The sequence below is a fragment of the Mercenaria mercenaria genome, chromosome 4, assembly GCF_021730395.1.
Source record: "Mercenaria mercenaria strain notata chromosome 4, MADL_Memer_1, whole genome shotgun sequence".
Classification (NCBI taxonomy): domain Eukaryota; kingdom Metazoa; phylum Mollusca; class Bivalvia; order Venerida; family Veneridae; genus Mercenaria; species Mercenaria mercenaria.
Genome location: NC_069364.1, coordinates 96,793,225 through 96,817,133, shown reverse-complemented (window position 1 = coordinate 96,817,133; position 23,909 = coordinate 96,793,225). Strand labels below are relative to the sequence as shown.

General features: G+C 36.6%; 3 protein-coding genes across 3 annotated transcripts; all 3 read right to left on the bottom strand.

The window, feature by feature from the left end:
• Positions 1-1,631: 1,631 nt before the first annotated feature.
• LOC128556712 (uncharacterized) lies at positions 1,632-7,784 on the bottom strand. The gene is made up of 3 exons (XM_053542354.1): positions 7,518-7,784; positions 4,838-4,895; positions 1,632-4,160 (listed from the first exon to the last, which is right to left on the bottom strand). Exons 1-3 carry the CDS (start codon positions 7,782-7,784, stop codon positions 3,802-3,804), a joined length of 684 nt encoding a protein of 227 aa, XP_053398329.1. The 3' UTR covers positions 1,632-3,801.
• On the bottom strand, positions 2,364-3,278 carry LOC128556713 (oxygen-dependent choline dehydrogenase 1-like). Its single transcript, XM_053542355.1, has one exon. The coding sequence runs from the start codon at positions 3,276-3,278 to the stop codon at positions 2,364-2,366; it is 915 nt and encodes a 304-aa protein (XP_053398330.1).
• Positions 7,785-14,080: 6,296 nt separating the features above from the next.
• On the bottom strand, positions 14,081-23,905 carry LOC123552500 (WASH complex subunit 3-like). Its single transcript, XM_045342214.2, has 6 exons — positions 23,748-23,905; positions 19,002-19,166; positions 18,146-18,292; positions 16,905-17,012; positions 15,826-15,890; positions 14,081-15,073 (listed from the first exon to the last, which is right to left on the bottom strand). Exons 1-6 carry the CDS (start codon positions 23,796-23,798, stop codon positions 14,968-14,970), a joined length of 642 nt encoding a protein of 213 aa, XP_045198149.2. The 5' UTR covers positions 23,799-23,905; the 3' UTR covers positions 14,081-14,967.
• Between the last annotated feature and the right edge of the window lie 4 nt (positions 23,906-23,909).

The window sequence follows — 23,909 nt, the reverse complement described above, 5'->3', positions numbered from 1 at the left end:
CTGTGGAACGTTTTCAAGCGCGAGTACGGAAAATCGTCTCACTGCATGTACCATGTCTTCTCCGAATAGTCCAGTTCCTTATTCGAACTTTGTACCTCTATTTTGAGTCTTACTCTCTCATATCCGTGGAAAATACCACTTATATCCTTAAAACATTTTATGACGACAATGTATATACACTTTTTAAAAAAAGATTTTACTGAGATTAAAGTATTTTCTTTTTCTATGTTCTATTCCTTATTCGATTTTTGAAAAAGGAATAGGAAACCAGTTCCTTATTCCTTGTTCTTTTTTTCAATCTTACTCACTACTGTTTTGATCTAACGTGTTTATGTTATGCTGTGGAGCGTTTTTAACCGCGAGTATTGATTATTTTCTCACTCTACCATGTCGTCTTCGAAAAGACCAATTCCTTATTTGACTTTTCAAAAAGGAATTGGGAACCACATCCTTATTCCTTATTCGGTTTCTCGATCTTAATCACTCGTGCCATGATCTAGCGTGTTCATTTTATGCTGCTGAACCGAGTAAGGATTATTTTCTCACTGCTTTTACCTAGTGTTCTCCGAATAAGGAATAAGGGACTAGTTCCTTATTTTTTATTTGGAAAAGGAATAAGGAATAAGGAACCAGCCTACTCGTCATTAAAAACTCCAACAAGTTAGAACATTTATAGTGTAGAGCACTGAAAATTGTATTTGAGATTAAAACTCATCTTATGAATCTGCTAAGTAAAACAAATATGCAAACTACAAAGAAACAGACTGATGCAAAATCAGCGTTAGAAGTTTTCAAATGTTTACAAAAACATTACACATGTATGTGCAGAAACTGATAATTGTTAACTCTCCAAATTGCTCTTTCTGGAATGTGAATACATAAGAAGTCCCAATAGTTAGAACTTAAACATACCATAAGAAAAGCTTTCGGGTTGAAGTCACTCAGGTCTGGAATACAGGACAACAAGTGATTTCGGTGAATTCAGGTGACATACACAAACCAGCAAAGAAGCTTCAAATGCAAATGTTTCATGTGCCTTTAGTACTTTTTATTTGCCTTTGTATACTTTGCAGTTATTTCAGTTCTAGCATCCTTTATTTGCATGTTTATTTTACTTTCGTTAATTTTTCAGATATTTTCCCTGTTATTGCTACAGCATGTGTCTTTTGTTTTCTTTGTTTGCTTAACAGCTGTTGATAGTTTTGCCAATTTTTATTGTTACATTTGCTATATTTCTTATGTTAGCATCAGTATAGCGCATTCCTCACTGTATAAGTTACAGTATATAGGGTTTTTGTTATTATATTACTTGATATGATGGACCAGCTCAAGGTACTCAATGAAGTCATCATGATTAAATATTTATAATCTTTATCAACCTCTCCTTATGTCTATCTGAAGAAACATTGCTCATCAATTCACAACTACTATTAACCAGACACATTAACCAGCACACAGTTTTGTCTTTTGTTTTAATTACTTTTAACTATTGGTCGTGCTCATCTCTTAGCAAGTATTGTAAATAAGTATAACTTTTAAGTGCTCAGCTTAAAATTTCATCCTTTATGCATCTTATTATCCAGCATACTAGTATGTTGCTTGGATGATTGTGGCACGATAATCATGCTTAGTCGGAGTATAACTTGTATTATGCTAATGTTTTTTTAACTGACATTAAATAAAGAGTAACATATCCTGTATGTATTAATTGTTAAGCTTTTTCAATAAATATTTTGTATTGTTATTAGAGATTTTCTCTACATCAGCTATAGTTTTAGAAGAATTGCACAAAATGGTATGTGGTTTTATGTTTGGCGAAAATAATACAAATGATAAAATGGCATTATTAATATAGTATTTATATTAACTATACCGTATGATGACAATTCCACATTTTACTAGATTTTTGGATTTTTGAAATTTTGTTATTTTTGAACAAACAATTTTTAAATATTTCTAATATATTTGCAAAATAGCAAACGACGGGTTAGTCGTTTTCTTCAGTATATATGTTATGCATATATACGTTGTGATACTGTTGGCGTGCGTTGTAAAAGTATATATTGTGAGTCTTTGTTTGATACCGTACACATATTTTAGCCGGATGATTAAGATGATATTGGTGCGTCAACACTTATGCTTTTATCAGACTTTCAAATAACACTTTGACTGCCAAGAAATCATGAAATTTGACTATTCTCTACTGGCAGATAATATACATATGATATTCCTACTTCCGGCTTGACTTTTTTCTCGTTTGTTTAGCTTTATATATACAAAAGGAATAAATGTACGTCTTGTTTGTTCATCAGAAAGTTCACAGTTTCACGCAATCAAAGACAGCAAAAATCAATTAAACACCATCAGGTAAATTCCGAATCTATTCCGCGAATCATATCTGCCGCTTTTTCAGCCAGCATTACAGCCGGAGTATTCGTATTTCCAACAGTTACTTTAGGAAATGCCGATGCATCAACAACGCGTAAACCTTTTATTCCCTTCACACGCAATGTTGGATCTAAAACTGCGGTCGAATCATCATGAGCGCCCATTTTGCAAGTACACGATAGATGATACCCAGTTATGGCTAGATGGCGCAACATACATTCCCAGTATGCATCAGAACGCAACTTATGTTGTAAGCAAAATGATTTCTTCATATGAGATACTTCAGTCCCAAGTGCTTTCATTGTCGGTGTTTCAATATATTTTTCCCATATTCTAATAGCAGCAACAAAGTCGTCAACATCCTGTTGTTCCTGAAAATAACGGGGATTTAAAACAGAATAATCAAACGGGTCTTTGGATAGCAGTCTTAGTGTACCGCGGCTTTTTAGATGTGTATTTATAAGAGCAAGCGTAAAGCCATCGACGTTTTCGTTCCCATCTTCGTATTCTTTTTTAATTTCATTTTTGAAGTTAAGATGATCTAATGAAATCAATAAACTAACGAAAGCCATCTGAAAATCTGGATAAGTTTTACCACGTTTTTTGTCATCAATATAAACAAAAGCTGAGCCGTCAGTTCCAGCGATAGAAAGTGGTCCTGATCCAAATATTTTGTGCTGTATGGTAGTCCAAAGGCTACTCTTCACGTTTGGTGTTATACTTACTGGTTTGTTGATTCTAGAGAACAACAAAATAGCCTCATGATCTTGCAAATTGTTTCCAACTGGAAGATCGGCCACTACGGGTATACTCATTTCGTCTAGGTGATGCCGTGGTCCTATTCCAGAAAGCAACAATATCTTTGGTGTATTCATCGCTCCTGCCGACATAATAATTTCTTTTCTTGCCCGAACAAAATGTCTTCTGTTGTTCAAAATATAATATACACCAGTCGCAGTTGTTTCCGTAAAACCTTTTTTAGTTACAAAGGTGTTGACTGCAATATCAAGGTTTATCTTTTTACCTGCACGTCCCAGATAAGCAACGGCTGAAGACTCTCTGACTCCTTTTCGGGCGTTAACCTGTACTTTATTAAAACCCTCTTGCTCCTCGCTCCATTGTAGTCTGTAATGTTATATCCAAGTTCTCTTCTAGCTTTTAGATATATTTCTGCAAGCGAGTCACCTCACCTCCAGAAACAGCCATCGGTCCGCCAACATTATGATACTTGGAAGACTTGAATTCTTCGATCTGGATGTCCTCTGCCTTAAGGAAGTAAGGAAGAACGTCCTTGTAACTCCAACCTTTACATCCATTAGCTGCCCATTCGTCATAGTCATAACGGCTTCCACGCGTATATTGTGCTAAATTTATCATACCTGAGCCCCCAAGAACTCGACAACGGGGCCAATACTATCTAGCTTCTTTCATTCCAAAACACGAATATTTTTGTGGCTCTGTATAATACTCCCAGTCATATTGTGTTTTTTGAAGTTCTGGCCAAAGTGTCAGGGAATGAAGCTTCCAGTTCTCGTCATAAAATCCGCCTTCTTCAAGCAAAAGAACGTTGTTATCCTTATCTTCTGACAGTCTTGCCGCTACAACTGATCCTGCTGTACCGCCGCCGACAATGACAAATTCATATTCGTCATCTATGACGTCAGAGACTATCCTCCTATGGTCAGAAAACGTATTGTTGTCCAAGAACACTCTGAAGTATATGATAGCTGTGGCAAGGGTGATCAATGCTGTAGCTGTGTACCCCATTGTACCTGAAACAAAATGTAGAAAAAATTTCTGTGTAAAATATCACACATGGAAACGGCATCAAAACATAGCAAACAAAAATATCTTTTATGAGATCTCTTTATAAGAACACTTCAGTTGTCTTTGCTCTTAAACTCAAGTAGTTGGTGTTATTCGAACGTTCTTTACCCTTTGTATTTGAGGTAGAACAAATTTCTTCAAGGGTCGCGTGCTAGGGAAAACTGAATTGAACACAGTCTTGTTGACTGGTTTGTTTTTACCAGCCTTTTGTTCAATATAATCTGGAAAGTAGATCTCTCGGAAGAACTGAGAACAATGCAAACAGTGAAAATTGCAGACTCGGTTTGATTGAGTCTGTTCATGAGCAGTAATGGAAAATGCAACACTGCCCACGCCCCCTAGCACCGGCTTAAGCAGTATTCAATTTTCAAATCCAAATGAGTTGAAATCAATGCCTTTGATTGTCCGATAAAACTGACAGAATTCCGATGACAGCAAATCTACTTTGATATTCCGATGAAAGACAATTTAATTGGTTCCAGTCAAAAAGCAGTGTTAGGGTTAGTGTAATTTAAGCCATTCGCTACCTAACTTGAACATGGCATAGATTAATAGATCCAATTTCCAAAGTAGAAAAAGATTTTTAGTCGTGAAATATCGAGGGATAGTATTCAAGTCTTACCTTCAGTCTTATTTGTTAGGCTGATATGATAGACACATAAATAATGATAACCTATGGCCTATTTACATTATCAAGGACAAATAGAGTTTGTCTGTTTGTTTGCAGACCTATATAAATATACAAGTTCAATATGCAAGTTCAAAGACCGTGTACAAACCGTGCCATTCACCTACAGTAGGTTTTATATCACGAAGTTTAATGAACGAAGCATTGTTTCTTTTTTTTAATTAATTTTTTATTTCTCTATGTTCATAAAACAACTATTTCTTGCATACCAGACGAGGATTACCGGTATTTTTACCGGTGCTGGAAACCTCCATCTTACACCCCGGGGTGTAAGATGACTCTCGTGCTGTAAATGACGTATTACGAACTACATATATGTAGAAGATTTATGTAGTAATTTATATCTTATTTTAAAAAACGGAATAAAAATGCAATACCTTGAGAATTCCTATTAGTTCCTGACAGTATATTTCCCGATTCAATTCACGTTATTTTATCAAAAATTCATAACGTTACGCTGCAACTGATAAAACAAAACCGGAACTAAACATTATTGTTTGTTTTGAAACGTCATGACGTCCTTCCTGTTTACGGACGTTGTTTTCCCACGCTTTGTTTAAATACACTGCTATAAGAAATAGTTCTAAAAAGAAAGCCGTTCGGTTGATTTTATTTTTATTATTATTTCTTGAAATCGGTATGCAAGAAAAAGATTCTGTCACTGGTTATAGGTGCAGATGGAAATATCCGGCTCTCGGGTAACTGTTTAGGCGGTAACTCGGCAGGGAGCCTCGTTACCGCCTAAACAGTTACCCTCGAGGCCGGATACTCCCATCTGCACCTACAACCAGTGAAAGAATCTTATAGTTTACAAAGAAATATTGGTTCACGAGACTGCCATTTAGATAGGATGTATTTATATTTAGTTTAAAATCCGTATATGGTAATTTCAAATTAGATTCTGGTAATGAAGGCATATCTTTGCTGCAGCATCAGCATCCTCGTTTCCATCAGTACCAACATGACTTGGAATCCAACAAAATATCACTGACTTTTTGAAAGATAGTGCATGAACCCTGAGAAGAAAATTTTGAATGAAATGAGTTACGAAGTAAGTGAGTCGGAAAATATAACAAACTTTTCTTTACTATATTTTGATACGAAATCTAGACCTTAATCAATAGCTTTTGCCTCGGCTGAAAGTATTGTTGCGTTATGTGGTAAACGTAATTTTGATCCATGAAGGTCAGTGAGTGCAGCACATCCAACCTTTAAATCATCTTTCGAACCGTCTGTGTAAATCGGGAAATAATCCTTGTAAGTTGACTTAATTTCATTATATGAGTCACCAGATATTTAATGTTGATGAAACCGGCATAACAATCGTACAAAAGCAGGGTAATATAATTGCTGCAAAAGGTACCAAGCAGGTAAGTGCAATGACATGCGGTGAGATTGGGAATCTTGAAACGACCTGCCTATCGGTCAGGACAACTGGAAATATGGTTCCACCAAAGCTCATTTTTCCAGGTTTTTTTTTTTAAACCAGAGGCCAGTGAGCAAATCGGAACAGAAAATACATTGTATTTCTATGAAATTATGCAAATGGACTATTAATATTTTGATAAGACGTTGCATCTGCTTCAAATATATAAATTCATTTTAAATACTGAGTGAAAAGTTAACAAAATGTGTTAGCTCAAGGTATCAAACCGCGATGTTCCAATATGCCCCGTGGAGTTAATTGTCCAGAATAACACGAAACTACTTTAGATAAGTTCTGCATTGTACATAAATATGCTACTAACAGTACATGTATATATTTACATGCAAGGTGAATATGGATGATATACAATAGTCAAAACTAATTGATTGTGGAGACGGACGATTAAACGGACGGAAATGTGTAATACTTAAATGCCGTTTACCATTCGTCGAATGTTTGGGCATTAATACCGCATGTGTACATCAGATTAGCATCAAACTGGTATGGAAATGAAGGCATGCATTCAATACAATTGTCAGGAATTGATACGAAACAGAAAACCTTCATAACGATTTTAGTAACATCGAACAGACATTGTTAAAAAACACAAATAAATAAAAACAACAACACAAAAAAAAACGAAAACCAGAAAAAAACACAAGAAGTCGAATATTTTCAATACTAATTAAACGTTACAGAGTTCAACTGATTCATTTAGCACATTGTCAAGTGATATATCTTGTATGAAACTATGGAAGTGTTTAGTGGTTTTTAGTCTCCAGTGGACGTATTAAATCGGTATTGTCAGAGTAACAGTTTTAACATACAAACTTTGGACTCGAGTTGGCGCATTTTACCTATAACCACTTAGTAAACAATACACTGAATCCAACGTTATCCAGACCTACTGTTTGAGTATGGTTCCAAAGAAACTAAACAATAGCATTCCTCCTTTGTCATGTCAGAATCACTGTTAGGTGGTTTTTGCCTGTGGTTTTACAGTTGAAGAAAGTGGTCCGACTTTCCTTTTTTCCCGCAAATGGTGACCTTTCGTGACCTTTTAGTGCACAAGTTCAAACCGCATCTTTTCCGGTGTATTGCAGAGATTCATTTAGGTTTTCCATTTGTTTGCTTTCTTTCCCCGGCTCTAGGAAATATTTAGTAGTCTCACAGACATGGTGCAGATACCTTTTTCATTTGTACTTTTATGATGTCCTCTTCAGTATCGTTGGGATTCAGACCTTTCGTCAAAGTTTCAGAAGTTTTGTCATTTTGTACTATGGTTCTCCGTTGTCTCTGCTCGTTTTCATCATTATCATCATATTGCGTGTTTCGACCTTTTTCAACATTGTCTGTATTTTCGTTATATTCGGTTGTCTTCTGAATGTCCGATATATCCACCGCAGCTTCATAATGTTCTCCATGGTAGGCTAGCAGCAACTTTACACACCACATCCTACTTCAATGCTTATAACTCTATTTCCGTCAACCTGAACAACAGTTGTTTTCTGTTCTAGGGAACTGTTCATTGTTGACAGTACTAATTCTCCAGTATTGTTGCTGTATTCCTTATACATGTGTTATAGACCTTTGCAATGCCGTTTCAATACTTTGTCCATCAACTGCAAACTTGTTCTTAAACTGAGAACAGGTTTTGAATTCTTGTGCAAGTTTGTCACTTATTTCTTCAATGGGCAAGTTCCCAAAGTTTCTCTGCTTCATACTAGCCTGCACTGCATAAGTAACACAATGCCCATGTCAAGGGACGTCCTCTAGTTCAAATTTTTCCTTCTTCTCAAGGTGTTGTCTAATAAGATCCCATTCTGCCATTACTATATCAGTTATGCTGGTTCTGTTTGTATCAGGATAATTTTTTAGCCATGCATTTCTGTGTTGTTCACTCAGGGTGTCTTTGTATGGGGTTGCTGAGTTGTCTGTGACCACCTAATTCTCTGTACACTTCTTGTTTATTTTTGAAATGAGTCAGTTTCAAGACGATCTGTCAGATACGATGGTCCAAAGTCCACGTCTGTGAAATTATCTGAATCGAAGGGATAATGTTCAACGGTGTTGCATCCTTTGGTAGTGTTGTGCGCACGATACTAGGTATGTCATAAATTGTCCTTAGTTTTCCAAGGTTAAAATCCTCCATTTGCCTTATTCAGTTTGAGACTTTGATTTAATCAAGAGTAAAGTAGACTACCATATCATCCGCAAATAGTCGGACTTGTAAGCTGATAGAGGAAGCTCGTTTATTTAAACAAGAGGGCCATGAAGGCCCTGTATCGCTCACCTATCCTATTGACCTAAAGATCATCAAGATTAAAATTCTGACCAAGTTTCATTAAGATATGGTCATAAATGTGGCCCCTAGAGTGTTAACTAGTTTTTCATTTAATTTGATCTAGTTTTTGACCCCACATGACCAAGATTCGAACTTGACCTAAAGATCATAAAGATTAACACTCTGACCAAGTTTCACGAAGATACTGTCATTAATGTGGCTTCTAGATTGTTAACAAGCTTTACTTTTGTTTTGACCTGGTGACCTAGTTTTTGATCCCACCAGACCTAGATTGGAACTTAACCTTAAGATCATTAAGATTAACATTCTGACCAAGTTTCATAAAGATATGGTCCTAAATGTGGTAATTGGAGTGTTCACTAGCTTTTCCTTTGATTTTACCTGGTGACCTAGTTTTTGACCCCACATGATCCAGATTCAAACCTGACCTAGAGGTCATCAAGACAAACATTCTGATCAATTCCCATGAGTTTCAAACTTAAAATTAGGTCTCTAGAGTGTTAACAAGCTTTACCTTTGATTTGACCTGGTGACCTAGTTTTTGACCCCACCTGACCCAGATTGAAACTTAACCTTAAGATCTTCAAAATTAACATTCTTACCAAGTTTCATTAAGATATGGTCATAAATGTGGCCTCTAGAGTGTTAACTAGCTTTTCCTTTGATTTGACCTGGTGACCTAGTTTTTGACTCCACGTGACCCAGATTCGAACCTGACCTAAAGATCATCAAAGTTCACATTCTGACCCAGTTTCTTGAAGATATATCATAAATGTGGCCTCTATAGTGTTAACAAGCTTTTCTTTAGATTTGACCTGGTGACCTAGTTTTTGATCCAAGATGACCCAATATCGAACTCGTCCAAGATTTTATTGAGAATAACATTCTGACCGAGTTTCATTAAGATTGGACCAAAATTGTGACCTCTAGAGTGTTAACAAGCTTTTCCTCTGATTTGATCTGGTGACCTAGTTTTTGACCCGAGATGACCCAATATCGAGCTCAACCAAGATTTTATCGAGGGTAACATTCTGACCAAGTTTCATTAAGATTGGGCTAAGACTGTGACCTCTAGTGTTAACGTAATTGTTGACGACGGACGGATGGACGAAGACAGGCACAGGGCGATCACAAAAGCTCACCTTGAGCACTTTGTGCTCAATTGAGCTAATAAGAAAATATTGAATATGGACGACAGAGCCTTGTGTAACGCCAGATATTACAGGTACCTCTATGGAGATTAGAAATGCCTCAGACCATCTGAGGACCTGTGGACTTGTGTGCAAATTCCATACTCTTGAACTTTAAGAAGTTTGTGGCGATTTATTTGTTAAAAGCTTCACTGTTGTAAAGCAGAATTAAATATGTCTGTGACGAACTGGTGTTGATCATCTATTAATTCAATCAATTTTTGGTCTCACAAGATCTTTTGTCAGGAAAGCCATGTTGAAGGTCATAAAGAACTACATGTATATGTTCCAGGAGTTTGCTTAATATGCAGATTAAACATATAGGCCGATAACTTGCCAAGTTACTAGTTATTGTCTTCTTTTAAGAACAGTGCAGTCCCTATTGCTTACACAAGGTTTTTGTTTGACCTGACCTAGCGACCTAGTTTTTGACTCCGGATTATCCATATTCGAACTTGACCTAGATTTCATCAAGGCTGATTCTGATTAAATTTCATGAAGATCCTGTATAAAACAGACATGGGGTAATCGATTAAAGTAATCATAATGATTAACAAAGTCTGAAAGACAGCTAAATCCCCCGCCACTGCTATGGATAGTGAAAGGGTAAACCTTTGATTTTAGCTGTGACCTTGACCTTGAACTGACATGGTTGACTCATGAATTCTGCACAACGTCTTGATGAGGTGATCATTTGACCCAAGTTTCATGAAAATCCTTCAAGGGGTTTAGGAGATACAGAGCTAAAACCTTTGACCTTCGGTTGTGACCTTGACCTTCAGTTGACATGGCTGACTCATGAGTTCTTGATGAGGTGATCATTTGACCCAAGTTTGATGAAAATCCTTCAAGGGGTTTAGGAGATACAGAGTGGACACAAAATGGAAGGCTCAAACCTTCGACCCTTAGTTGTGACCTTGACTCATAATTTCTGCACATCGTTTTGATGAGGTAATCATTTTACCCAAGTTTTATAAAATTCCTTCAAGGGGTTTAGGAGATATATCGCGGACACGAAATGGAAGGCTCAAACCTTTGACCTTCAGTTGTGACCTTGACCTTGAGCCGACATGGCTGACTCATAAGTTCTGCACATCGCCTTGATGAGGTGATCGTTTGACCCAAGTTTGATGAAAATCCTTCAAGGAGTTTAGAAGATATAGAGGACACAAAATGGAAGGCTCAAAACCTTTGACCCTAAGTTGTGACCTTGACCTTGAGCTGGCATGGCTGACTCATGGGTTCTGCATATCGTCTTGATGAGGTGATCATTTGAACCAAGTTTTATAAAATTCGTTCAAGGGGTTTATAAGATATAGAGCGGACACAAAATGGCAGGCTCAAACCTTTAACCTCGAGTTGTGAATTTGATCTTGAACCGACAAGGCTGACTCATGGGTTCTGCACATCGTCTTGATGAGGTGATCATTTGACCCAAGTTTCATGAAAGTCCTTCAAGGGGTTTAGGAGATATGGACCGGACACGATTTTGTTACGGACGGAAGGGCGGATGGACGGAAGGACGGATGGACGCAGACCATTCCTATAATCCCTCCGCCATGGCGGGGGATTAATAATCGATTAATATTTTTCATTAATCATCATTTATCACTAATCATACTTTTTTCTGATTAATGATTAATAATTTAATCGATTAATGAAAAAATTAGGCTGTAATCATGATTATTTTACGATTAATATATGATTACTTGTTTATATACGAGGCTGATCATTACCTTATAATGTACAGCATTGTGGTCATACATGTCAAAAATGTGTGGCAATTAACAAGTATGCTTAGCAGATTACACTTTCAGGATATTGATTGACAATTATCGCCTAATTTAGGTGTACCCAATTTCATACAATCATCTTCCTGGACTTTGCCTCAGGGCGCAGTTTTAAATCACCATACAATAATTTGTATGGAGATTCAAAAGTTAGAAAAGTTAATATGGGGAAAAAGATATTTATTCAAGAAATATAAAAAGACTGAATTTCATAATGGCTCTAAGCTTATGACCATGATTTGGTAAGTTTAGTTAACACTATTCAAGGTACATTCTTGTATACTAATCTTCCTCAGATGTCAACATTGTTTAGGCCTTTGTTATTCTTTTGCCTGAAAATATATTTGTGCCATTTATAAAATAATTTGCACTCAGAGTAGTTCAGACTTGTTAGTATGGCTGCTAGGAAGCATTTCCAATTTCCGGATAATATACCTGCCGCAGGAACTGTAAAAGCAGAGTGCAAGCACTGTAAATCATTCATATCTAATGTTAGAATGTGTTGACATTGACCCGCTCAAATACTGGAAGGACAATGCTGACAAATATCCAACACTTGTATGTCTAGCCAGAAAATTCCTTGTTGTACCTGCCACCTCTGCCCCTGTTGAAAAGCTGTTCAGTATTGCTGGAAAGTTTTTTCGACCTGAACGCTGCAGGCTGAGTGATAAGACATTTCAACGCCTCATGATGATCAAATGCAACAAACGCATTAAATTTTGAACTATATATGCGTGAAGAACCATTTAACTCTAGCTGACTGCTTTGATGAATATACTTTGTCACTGTTATTTATATATATATATGTTTAGAGCTACCATATGTGATTTATGTTTCATTCTGTGCTTTTCAAAAATAATCATTAATCATGATTACTTTAGGTTATTGATGAATAATTTAATGGATTAATAGAAATTGGTCTGTTAATCAATTAATACTCGATTATTAAACAAGAGGACCATGATGGTCCTGAGTCGCTCACCTGTCCCCACACGACCCAGTTTTAAACCGAGTATGATGTCGTTTTTTTCTATTATTTGACCTTGTGACCTAGTTTTTGAGCCCATGTGACCCAGTGTTGAATCTGACCTAGATATCATCAAGATAAAAATTCTAACCAATTTTCATGAAGATCCATTGAAAAATATGGCCTCTAGAGAGGTCACAAGGTTTTTCTATTTTTAGACCTACTGACCTAGTTTTTGACTGCAGTTGACCCAGTTTCAAATTTGACCTAGATATCATCAAGTTGAACATTCAGACCAACTTTCATACAGATCCCATGAAAAATACGGCCTCTAGAGAGGTCACAAGGTTTTTATATTATTTGACCTACTGACCTAGTTATTGAAAACATGTGACCAAGTTTCGAACATGAACTAGATATCATCAAGGTGAACATTCTGACTTACTTTCATGCCGATCCATTGAAAAGTATGGCCTCTAGAGAGGTCAAAAGGTTTTTCTATTTTTAGACCTACTGACCTACTTTTTGACCGCAGTTGATCCAGTTTCGAACTTGACCTAGATATCATCAAGATAAAAATTCTGACCATTTTTCATACAGATCCCATGAAAAATATGGCCTCTAGAGAGGTCACAAGGTTTTTTTGTTATTTGACCTACTGACCTAGTTATTGATGGCATGTAACCCAGTTTCGAACCTGACCTGGATATCATCAAGGTGAACATTCTGAACAATTTTCATGAAGATCCATTCATAAGTATGGCCTCTTGAGAGGTCACAAGGTTTTTCTATTTTTAGACCTACTGACCTAGTTTTTGACCGCACGTGACCCAGTTTCAAACTTGGCCTAGATATCATCAAGATGAACATTCAGACCAACTTTCATACAGATTCCATGAAACATATGGCCTTTAGAGAGATCACAAGGTTTTTCTATTATTTGACCTACTGACCTAGTTTTTGATGGCACGTGACCCAGTTTCGAACTTGACCTAGATATAATCAAGGTGAACGTTCTGACCAATTTTCATGAAGATCTTATGAAATATATGGCCTCTAGAGAGGTCACAAGGTTTTTCTATTTTTAGACCTACTGACCTAGTTTTTGACGGCACGTGACCCAGTTTCAAACCTGACCTAGATATCATCAAGGTGAACATTCTGACCAATTTTCATGAAGATCTTGTGAAATATATGGCCTCTAGAGAGGTCACAAGGTTTTTCTATTTTTAGACATACTGACCTAGTTTTTGTGGGCACATGACCCAGTTTCGAACTTGACCTAGATATCATCAAGGTGAACATTCTGACCAACTTTCATAAAGATTCCATGAAAAATGTGACCTCTAGAGTGGTCACAAGCAAAAGTTTACGGACTGACGCACGCACGCACGGACAGACGGATGGACGACGAACACCGCGCGATCACAAAAGCTCACCATGTCACTTTGTGACAGGTGAGCTAAAAAACAGTTACTGAAATGTAAAAAAAATCTGCATTAAAACTAATATATATATTATTTAATACATTAAAATGAAGTCTTTAACAGAGTAACAAAGACTTTTTTTCAAAACAGACAATAACCAGCTTTCAGCCAGAATTATTTTCATTTTATCTGCTTACCCCTATCACTAGGTAGCCAATTTGCCTGTGACAATTACCTTGATGTGTGTACACAGAATATGTTAAACTGTTAATTTACTGTAAACAATTAGCCTCCTTTTTAAAAGAATATAGAAAAAATATTATCAATGGAGAATGTAGCGAAAAATTCAAAAACATAATGCCTATGTCAGGTCATTTAGTGGATTGATTAACACAGTAATATGTAAACTGCCAAATAATATAATGTTGACTGGACAGTTTTTGCTTAACTTTTATTCACAATTTTATTGACATTGAACATTTAGCACTGCTAAGACATTAAGCATGTAGGTGGTTGTACTTCTCACAGCCTTTTTATTCACCAATATAGGGAATTGGTTTGCAGTTTTATTGGTGAAAGTCAGCAAAATAAAATACTTACAAATATTACCCAGTCAACATTAACTATGTTGTCTTATTGCACTAGTCCCACTCTCATATATACAAGTCGCCATGGAATTATCGTTTACATTCAACCTTACCTTATTATATTATTTCAACCTTAAATATATCTTTTCAAGTATAGTTATTGCTTTATCAATAATCAATCAGACTTAGCACTAGTGTTTCAAAGAAGTGCCTACAAAATCAAAATGTCAAAGTTCATCAAAATAATTACAAATGGCAAAAGATTTTCTTTTCTCATAATCAACATGTTCTCCTTTCTTGGTTATTTTGTTATCCACTAGATGGACACTTCTTTCAATATGTAATTTGTTGCTATTTTTAGACTGATGGCTGTCAATCAAAATCATCACTGTCATCAGACTGGTTGTTACTGCTGTCACTGAAGTCATCATCATCATCATCATTGGCTCCGCTAGCTGGGGCAGGGGCATCTGGTGTACTGCAATGCAAATACAGGAACTTCTTTCATACAGAAAATTAACCACTGCAGCTTCTTACACTGAATACAATTTCAATACTATTAAACATTCTAACATGAAAAATTCATTTTAATCAATACTGCCCTAATGTCTGTCATGATATGAATACACTTAACTCCACCTACTTACTGCCACTCTTAATTATGCTATGTATATAAAACAATGTTCTCTCTGATACTACAGTTAGCCCACAAAATGTAGTTAAACACAGACATGTTTCTTGTTTACTGCCCACGACATCACAACGTGGAAATTTTACTTGTTGCCATACAGCCTTCAGGAAATAGGTCTACCACATTTGATCTACTGTCTTTTAAAAAAGCTGCTTCAGAATTGAAATGATACCATAGAAGAGTGTTACACTTAATTCACACATACTGTATGCAGAATAACTCACCTAAGTTATTCCACAGGAAGAGTTACTTTCCCTACTTGAATCCTGTTACAGAATAACTGATAAACCTTCCATCATAAAAGAGATACAGTTCAATACCTGACATAACAGCGCTATGCAAAATTAGACCTGGTATTAACCCTTTGAACAAAATTTAGTTGGAATTCAAATTCGATTTTACTGGGAATAAGTCTAGACAAAATTTTATGGCAGAAGGACACTACAGGTAAGAAAACTCCCTAGCCAGCTTCAAGACCTACATAAAGTTCGTACATACTCTTCTCCAAACATTGAGTAGAATTATGATAATGCACTTACTCCAGTAAGTCAGGGTTCAATCCTTCTGCTGACATCTTCATTTTCACTGCATGCTCAGGAACACCCTGATAGAAAGCAAATCAGATAAAGTTCACATTTATCATTTCATTTTTCATTTTACATGTTTCACTCACTTCTAAGAACTGATCAAATAAACCAATGCTTCAGTTAAAAAAGAATTTTCTTCCTTTTCTGAGTGTCTGATACCAGCTGACAGCTGAACAAACGGGTTACTGGTATTTCCTAAAATCACCTTAACAATAAAAGAATTATATACTGTTAAATTGTAAAACATTTCAAACAACTAAAAAGCCCAACAAGTGTTTTCTTTGTAATCTACAGGTGAGCCGTGCCATGAGAAAACCAACATAGTGGCTTTGCGACCAGCATGGATCCAGACCAGCCTGCGCATCCGTGCAGTCTGGTCAGGATCCATGCTGTTCGCTAACATTTTCTCCTATTCCAGTAGGCTTTAAAAGCAAACAGCATGGATCCAGACCAGACTGCACGGATGCGCAGGCTGGTCTGGATCCATGCTGGTCGCAAAGCCACTGTGTTGGTTTTCTCATGGCACGGCTCAGGTAAAACTCGGCATCTCGATTTCCAAGGGTTCAAGCAATTTACTTCCAGATATCTGAAATTAGACTTAACAACTACATTTTGGAGAAAATATGTTTGTGTCTTTCAATTTTGACAAAGCACTTCAAAAGGTATTGTTTGCAATTGTATATATGATTTCATGAGTTCTAAAGCAGTATTCATGCATAAAGTATACTTTTTGTAGTCTATTAAATTTGTAGAAAGTCATGTAAAGACATCAAATTAAACAGAAGAAACTTAAGCATATTCTATGTCATATTTACAGAATATCAACCTAACTAAAAGTGATTTGTTTATATGTTAAAGATGCTTTTATTTCAAAAAAAAAGTTTGATTTTATGACATATATCTGGAAGTGTGCACCTTTGAAACCCACATGTACTAGACTGTCAGTAATTTTCCTTATATTAATCTGCAAAATGTTTGTTACTGCATTTATTTAAACATTACTATTTTAATGGAAAAAAAATTCAACATACCACTTGCACCATTTTGAAATACTTCATATATCTGGGATCTTTTGATACTGGATTACTAGGTTTGGGTTCCTCAGCTGGAGGGGGTGGAGCCGCACTGTCTGCTGTTGGCTGAAAAGTGAATACAATCTCACATTAAGAGAATTTCTTTTTGTGTCTTGCCTCCCAATAATTTGACAAAAGATGGCAGCTTTGTTTGATTTTATGCCACAATAACACATGTTATATGGCAACTTTCCAGCGAATATGGAGGCCATTCAGACATTATCTGACACACTGGTAGGCTGAAACTGTAGGGCATCTACAGCAAGTGAGTAATGTACCTGCCAAGTTTGAGGATTTTAGGTCAAGCTGTTCTCAAGATATTTAGTGAAAATGTAACATCTGTACTTACAGTTACTCTGTGCAGAACTTTTGGCACTATGACATCAAAATCAAAAGGAATCGTTCAATGTCAATGGGTAATGCCTAATATGTCTGAGAAATACAGGTCTACAAATTTTCAAGATACTGAGTGGAAACTACTTTTAGTGTAACAGTCACTTTGACCTTGATTTTTGACCATGTTGACCTTTGATCTAAAAATCAAAAGGTGTCCTTCCTGCTCTAACAGTCACTTTGACATCCATCTTTAACTCACTGATGTCAAAGTCAATAGGAGTCATTCATTGTCCATGAGCAATGCGTCTGCTAAGTACATCAAGGCATTCTCAAAGTCCTGTACTGAAAGAGTTTTTGTATGATCAGTCCAGGAGTGGTTCACTGTCCATGACCATCTTAGGATTGTAAGTCATGGTATTCCTAAGATGCTGAGCAGTAACTAAACAGACAGATGGACAGACAGACAACCATGATCATCCAATAATATGTCCTTTCAAAGAGTGATATTTTACTAAAAAACTACACTTTGCTTTCAGGTGTTAACAGATGAGATTATGTATGAATCCCTATAAAATCGCCAGTCCACAGATTGTGCTATGCATGACCAGTTGATTTTTAACACGTTTTACTTAAAAGTCAAAACTTGGAAAAAAATCTGTGATTTTTTTTCTCATTTTATGGCTTACTGGTCAATACAGTTGTGTATACAGCTGGACAGATGATAATAATTAAGAAACAACTTCAAGACTTCTCCAGCTAACGCAGCTCCAAAATTTCAAAATTGAAAATTTGTATCATATATAAATGTCTGATCAATCAAGCATAAATTTCTGCATAAAAACAAGTGACTGGGAAACCCTTACCTGTTCTGCGGGTGCTTCTGTAGTAGGTGGGGCAGCTGGGGCAGCAGGTGGGGCAGGAGCTCCGCCTGCGTCAGAGGTAGATGTTTGAGGTGCACTGGTAGCCCCGCTGGCTGCTGTCACATTCTCTAACCCAGGTATAGATGAAATCTAGAAATATACCATATCAAAACAATAACATTCACAGCACTACTGTAATCTGCACTGTACAAGTATCTGTACAAGCAAGTAATCTATAAAGAATGTCAGATAGACTGGATGCATGTTATCTCAGTCTTAGGAAGAACTGAAAACTATATTAAAATTCCTTCATCAATAAATATTAAAGAAAACTAGACGCAACATTATCACACAAAATAATGATCTTTTTTTTATCATAGTCGACAAGTCTGCATTCATCAATACTAGGATCAATACTCATCCAGATTTTTTTCAGAACAAACAGTGCCTTTTTAACCTTTATGAAATGGGGCTGGTATCAGTCAGACTGGGAATATCTGAGTCACAAAAAATGTAAGGTTGGATAAAACAGTCACAATAACATACAAGCTGGGACTAGGGTGAATAACAGATCCTTAAAAAAGAAAAAAATCTAACAATATTCATAATCATTATCAATCAGTGAAGTGAAGTGAATATATTTTCAATAGCAAATTCTAAAGTAGCCTAGTTTAAAACAAAACATCTCAACTGAAAATGGTAAACATTACTGACACTGACTTCAGTTCTAACAAGATCTTAGTGAATTTAAACACGTATGATATGTTTTCTTGATATTTGTTTAAAAAATAACAACAAGGATAGAACTACCTTTATCCCTTAGCAGCCAAAAAATATAAGTAATTATATTATAATGTACCTTGGCTTCTAAAAGATTCATCGTGATTTCCAGCTGCTGCATTCTATGTGACAGCTGCTCAAGTTTTTCTTCACAGACACATGAGAACCTGTTGAGAAATCCTGCTGTGTGACTCACAAAATGGTTCAGAAATGCTACCAATCTCTTTTGGCTGATAGATTCAACCTGTAGAGTAGAAAGAAATGAGCATTCAACATAAAAACATACAATTATATACTGTTCTTAAAGACAGCTGCACATAAATTGTAAGTCTAAACAAGAACTGTCTCCATAGGATGACACATGCCCCCGATGGCACTTTGAATGAATAGTTATGGCCGATGTTAGAGTTTAGGACCTTTGACCTACGGAGCTGGGTCTTGCGCGCGACACGTCGTCTTACTGTGTCACACATTCATGCGTAGTTATTTTAAAATCCATGCATGAATGACAAAGATATGGACCGGACACGCCCATCAATGCACTATCATGAAAAATGACCTTTAACGTCTAAGTGTGACCTTGACCTTTGAGCTACGGACCTGGGTCTTGCGCACGACATGTCGTCTTACTGCGGTACACATTCATGCCAAGTTATTTGAAAATCCATCCATGGATGACAAAGATATGGACCGGACACGCCCATCAATGCACTATCCTTTAAAGTCTAAGTGTGACCTTGACCTTTGAGCTACGGACCTGGGTCTTGCGCGCGACACGTCGTCTTACTGTGGTACACATTCATGCCAAGTTATTTGAAAATCTATCCATCGATGACAAAGATATGGACCGGACACGCCCATCAATGCACTATCCTTTAATGTCTAAGTGTGACCTTGACCTTTGAGCTACGGACCTGGGTCTTGCGCGCTACACGTCGTCTTACTGTGGTACACATTCAGGCCAAGTTATTTGAAAATCCATCCATCGATGACAAAGATATGGACCGGACACGCCCATCAATGCACTATCCTTTAAAGTCTAAGTGTGAACTTGACCTTTGAGCTACGGACCTGGGTCTTGCGCGCGACACGTCGTCTTACTGTGGTACACATTCATGCCAAGTTATTTGAAAATCCATCCATCAATGACAAAGATATGGACCGGACACGAAAATTGCGGACAGACTGACAGACCGACAGACGGTTCAAAAACTATATGCCTCCCTTCGGGGGCATAAAAAACATTTAAAGTCTCAAGTATGCAGCCCCATTTTTTGAATTCTTCAGATATTTAATGGACATCATTTTTGTGTTTCCTACTGTTTGATCCAAGGGTTTCTCTTGAACATTGGTATCAGTGAATATTTGTGAACCTATTAAATTCAAATGGATCTGTACCCCTTGACACTTCCAAAAACATTCAGGGTGTTTTTCAGGCCAATTTGGGGCTGGAATTTGACCCCAATCCTGAAGGCAAACAGTATGCTTTTTTCTCAATTTCAAAGCTAAAATTCCCACACTTACCTTTTTGCAGCCAAGACAGTATCTATGAAACCATAAACATTTTGAAACACATGGCAACATGCTATATTAATGCATTTATGACCAATTATTTCTTAAATGTAACATTTTGATTTTTTTTTTTTTAACAATTCCCTATTTAGACTTTTATGACTTTTATGACTCATTTTCCCAAAGGTAAAGGCCCCCGCCCCATTCCCAAATCAGTGAGTAACTTTATAATGGAGCTGGACTGCAAGCAACCCTCACCTGAGGATGTTCAAGGATTTGCTATCTATAACTGTCTGAGGGAGAGTGGTCAACAAGCTGGTGTACTATACAGAAACCATTAGGGATGGTGGTCTGAGATGAGGTGGATACACAAACATTCATTCCATATTGAGGATGATGGCATGATTCAGTGTTCCCACAACATTTTTTCTCAGAGTGTTTTTGCACCCCCTGTGACTGACCAATTTCACATTCTGGTGGTTTTCTATGAAAACTGGGGGTTAAAGCATAAAATATGCTTGGACTCACAGAGTTTTCGTTTGGCTTCCTAGCATGTAAGGATATGTACATGTAGCACAGTGTGTCTAAATATCTACTTTTCAACTTCATTCCTTTACTATTTAACACAAAAAGGGGCCTCTGTGGCCGTGTGGTTAAGGTCGCTGACTTCAAATCACTTGCCCCTCATCGATGTGGGTTCGAGCCTCTCTCGGGGTGTTGAATTCTTCATGCAAGGAAGCCATCCAGCTGGCTTACGGATGGTCGGTGGTTCTACCCATGTGCCCGCTCGTGATGAAATAATGCACGGAGGGGCACCTGGGGTCTTCCTCCACCATTAAAAGCTGGAAAGTCGCCATATGACCTATCATGTGTCGGTGCGACGTTAAATCCAAAAAAAAAAAAAAAATTTAACACAAAAGCAAATAAAGAAAAAATAAATTGTCATTAATTAGTCTTAAAATGTGAACGAAACTCGTGAAAAACAGCGCAGAACAATATTACAAACAAGCCAGAGATAATGATCTGTTGTGATAATTCATTCAAAAGATCAATTAACACTGATTAATTATGAAGGAAATAACGTACAGATTCTTTGTCGCGGGCCAACGTCAATCATTCTTCACTGCATACTTTCAGTCTGCCCAATTTCATTGAAAGGCGAACACTGATTGGTAAAGTGGTTGGAAATATTTTTTCAGCCTACTGCAATTTAGACGTACGAGAGCAGGAGGTGACAAATCATTAACCATGATGATTGTTTATTGGTATATGTCGGCCACAGTGCATGTATGTAAGAGTAAGCGTACACTGAAAAAGCATGCATACCCCGGCCTCATTGATCGGCATTTGAAATTAAACACACATAAATTACGTCATTACTGGTTTATTTTTGTAGAAAGCTGATTGACCCGCTCGACTTTTTGTCAAGGTACCTAAAAAATAATGCAGTACATGCAAAATTCTGCGTGGGTGCAAAAACACTTACTTTTGTCAAAGAGCTATAAATATAAATAGATTCGCAACTTGAAAGGCATATAGAGCAAATCTCGCCAGCAGACATCCCAACTTTTTCTGAATGCCAAGTGGGAGTTTTTGCTTTCCAAAGTGGGAGATTGAGGTGTTCAAGTGGGAGATTTTATACCGCAGTAATTATGTTCATGATAACGAAGCTTTTAACAAATCTAATGATAATATAAACTTATTTGCCCTTATAAAATCACTAGTCTTAAAAAAAATTCACTTTTCTATATCTTATTATTCATGCATTTTTAATGTTTTGGAACAATAATACATGAAGCAAAATTAAATAGTTATGGCACTGTAAGCACTATGTCTAAATTCAAAACTCCACTGAGAATTAAACCTGCACTTTTATTTCTTTTGCTGGAAAGAAGACTCCCCAGGTGAATTTTACATGACAAACAGTGCAGCTGTTAGAACTGTAAAAACAAAATGTATATAGCTAAAAGTTCAAGCAATAGAAAATTTACTGTTTGATTCTCATCCTTGTCAACCAGTATTTAAAACCCCTAGCTCAAATACTTTTATTGATCAAAATCCTGTTATCCAAAATTGAATGTCCGGGTACTGTTACACTTTCGTAGACATTTGCCTAAATCTCCAGTTAAAAGGTTGTGTTTGACAAATTGTCATGATGCAAAGACAGTTTAACAGCATTTGATAGTAAGTGATATTAAAATTTACCATGACACTTCCTCTTATCAAAATGATTTTAAGAGAAATGTTTTTTAAAACCCAGCAGGTTGACTCGGCGACCATCTACTTTCGATTTCAAAAAGTTACAGAAAAAGGTAAAACCGGTATAATTTCTAATCTAAATTTGATTGAATTTAATTAGATATCTAATGTCTGGATTTTAATTTCAATTGTGACACATTAATCAACACCTGGCTTTGTTAAATCGTGTAATAAATAATAATCAGCAAGGGTAGAATAAGGTGCGAAAATATCTGAAAGCTGTTGTTTACAGACTCGTCAGTAGTGATACAGTATCAGATAGGCGCAAAGAAGAGGATTATTTCATTATTTTTTTTGTTTTTGTTGTTTTGTTGTTGTTGTTTTTTAATCGGGAGACTGAGACTTCTGATCGGGGTGATCGGATTTTACAACCAGAATCGGGAGAATCCTGATCGGATCGGGAGAGTTGGGATGTCTGCGCCAGCATCACATGGAAACTGAATGAGATCTCGTTTTACCTGTGTATGAAACAGACAGCAGAAGGATAAAAATTTGTGTCGTGAAAAACTTTCTATCACTAGTATCAGATTGTTTGTTTATTATGATAATGGCATTTTTTTTTAATGTTGCTAGTATTTTCTACACGAGAAAGGAATGAATTCATGACTGGAAGTCTGGGAAATCAAAAGTGGTCGTTTGAAAATTGGACCCGATTCAGTTTATTATGTAAAGGCCGTATCGCCAGTTAATACTTTAATAAGCGCCTGTTGATTTGATCACGCTTCAATAACATAACGCCGGTTAACGCGATGATACGTGCCTATTCGAGTTTATCTCCAGCTGCGATTCTGTGTATTTATACTTCTTTGGTTTTGTAGCCTGTACAATATGTTTTTTCTGTGTTTTGTGTGTTCCTGGTAGGTATGCCATCATAAATCATGTCATCATATGTAATTAAAAAAAACAATTTCTTTGTGCTTATATATTCTAGTTCTCAATATAACCAAAAAAAAAGCTATTTTTGTAAAGTCGGGTCGACATGAAACGAGAACGAATTTTCTCTGAACATAAAAAAAAAATGGGCGTGATAAAATCGGGAGATGGGTGAAAATACCTTCGTGTAGTCTACACCTGGACCAACAAGTGGCAGTCCATCAGCATCCATTTTAATTTAAAGATAGGGCCTACTACCCAATTTCTGTACAGAAAAGGGGTATTTTTCTCTCTGTTTCCTCAATTTGTGTTGTCTACTTTCTTTTTGTCGCAGGTCAAGGTC

Bases quoted from the DNA above. Each gene is read 5' to 3' on its own strand.
- LOC123552500 (XM_045342214.2), bottom strand. From the start codon at position 23,798: ATGGATGCTGATGGACTGCCACTTGTTGGTCCAGGTGTAGACTACACG. The intron at 19,167-23,747 runs GTATTTTCACCC...TCTACTCTACAG, and splicing joins CAGGTGTAGACTACACGAAG to GTTGAATCTATCAGCCAAAA. The intron at 18,293-19,001 runs GTACATTATAAT...GTATATTTCTAG, and splicing joins TGAATCTTTTAGAAGCCAAG to ATTTCATCTATACCTGGGTT.
- LOC128556713 (XM_053542355.1), bottom strand. From the start codon at position 3,278: ATGTCGGCAGGAGCGATGAATACACCAAAGATATTGTTGCTTTCTGGA.
- LOC128556712 (XM_053542354.1), bottom strand. From the start codon at position 7,784: ATGTGGTGTGTAAAGTTGCTGCTAGCCTACCATGGAGAACATTATGAA. The intron at 4,896-7,517 runs GTATCTGCACCA...TAATGTAAATAG, and splicing joins TAAAAGTACAAATGAAAAAG to GCCATAGGTTATCATTATTT. The intron at 4,161-4,837 runs GTAAGACTTGAA...ATTTTGTTTCAG, and splicing joins CCTAACAAATAAGACTGAAG to GTACAATGGGGTACACAGCT.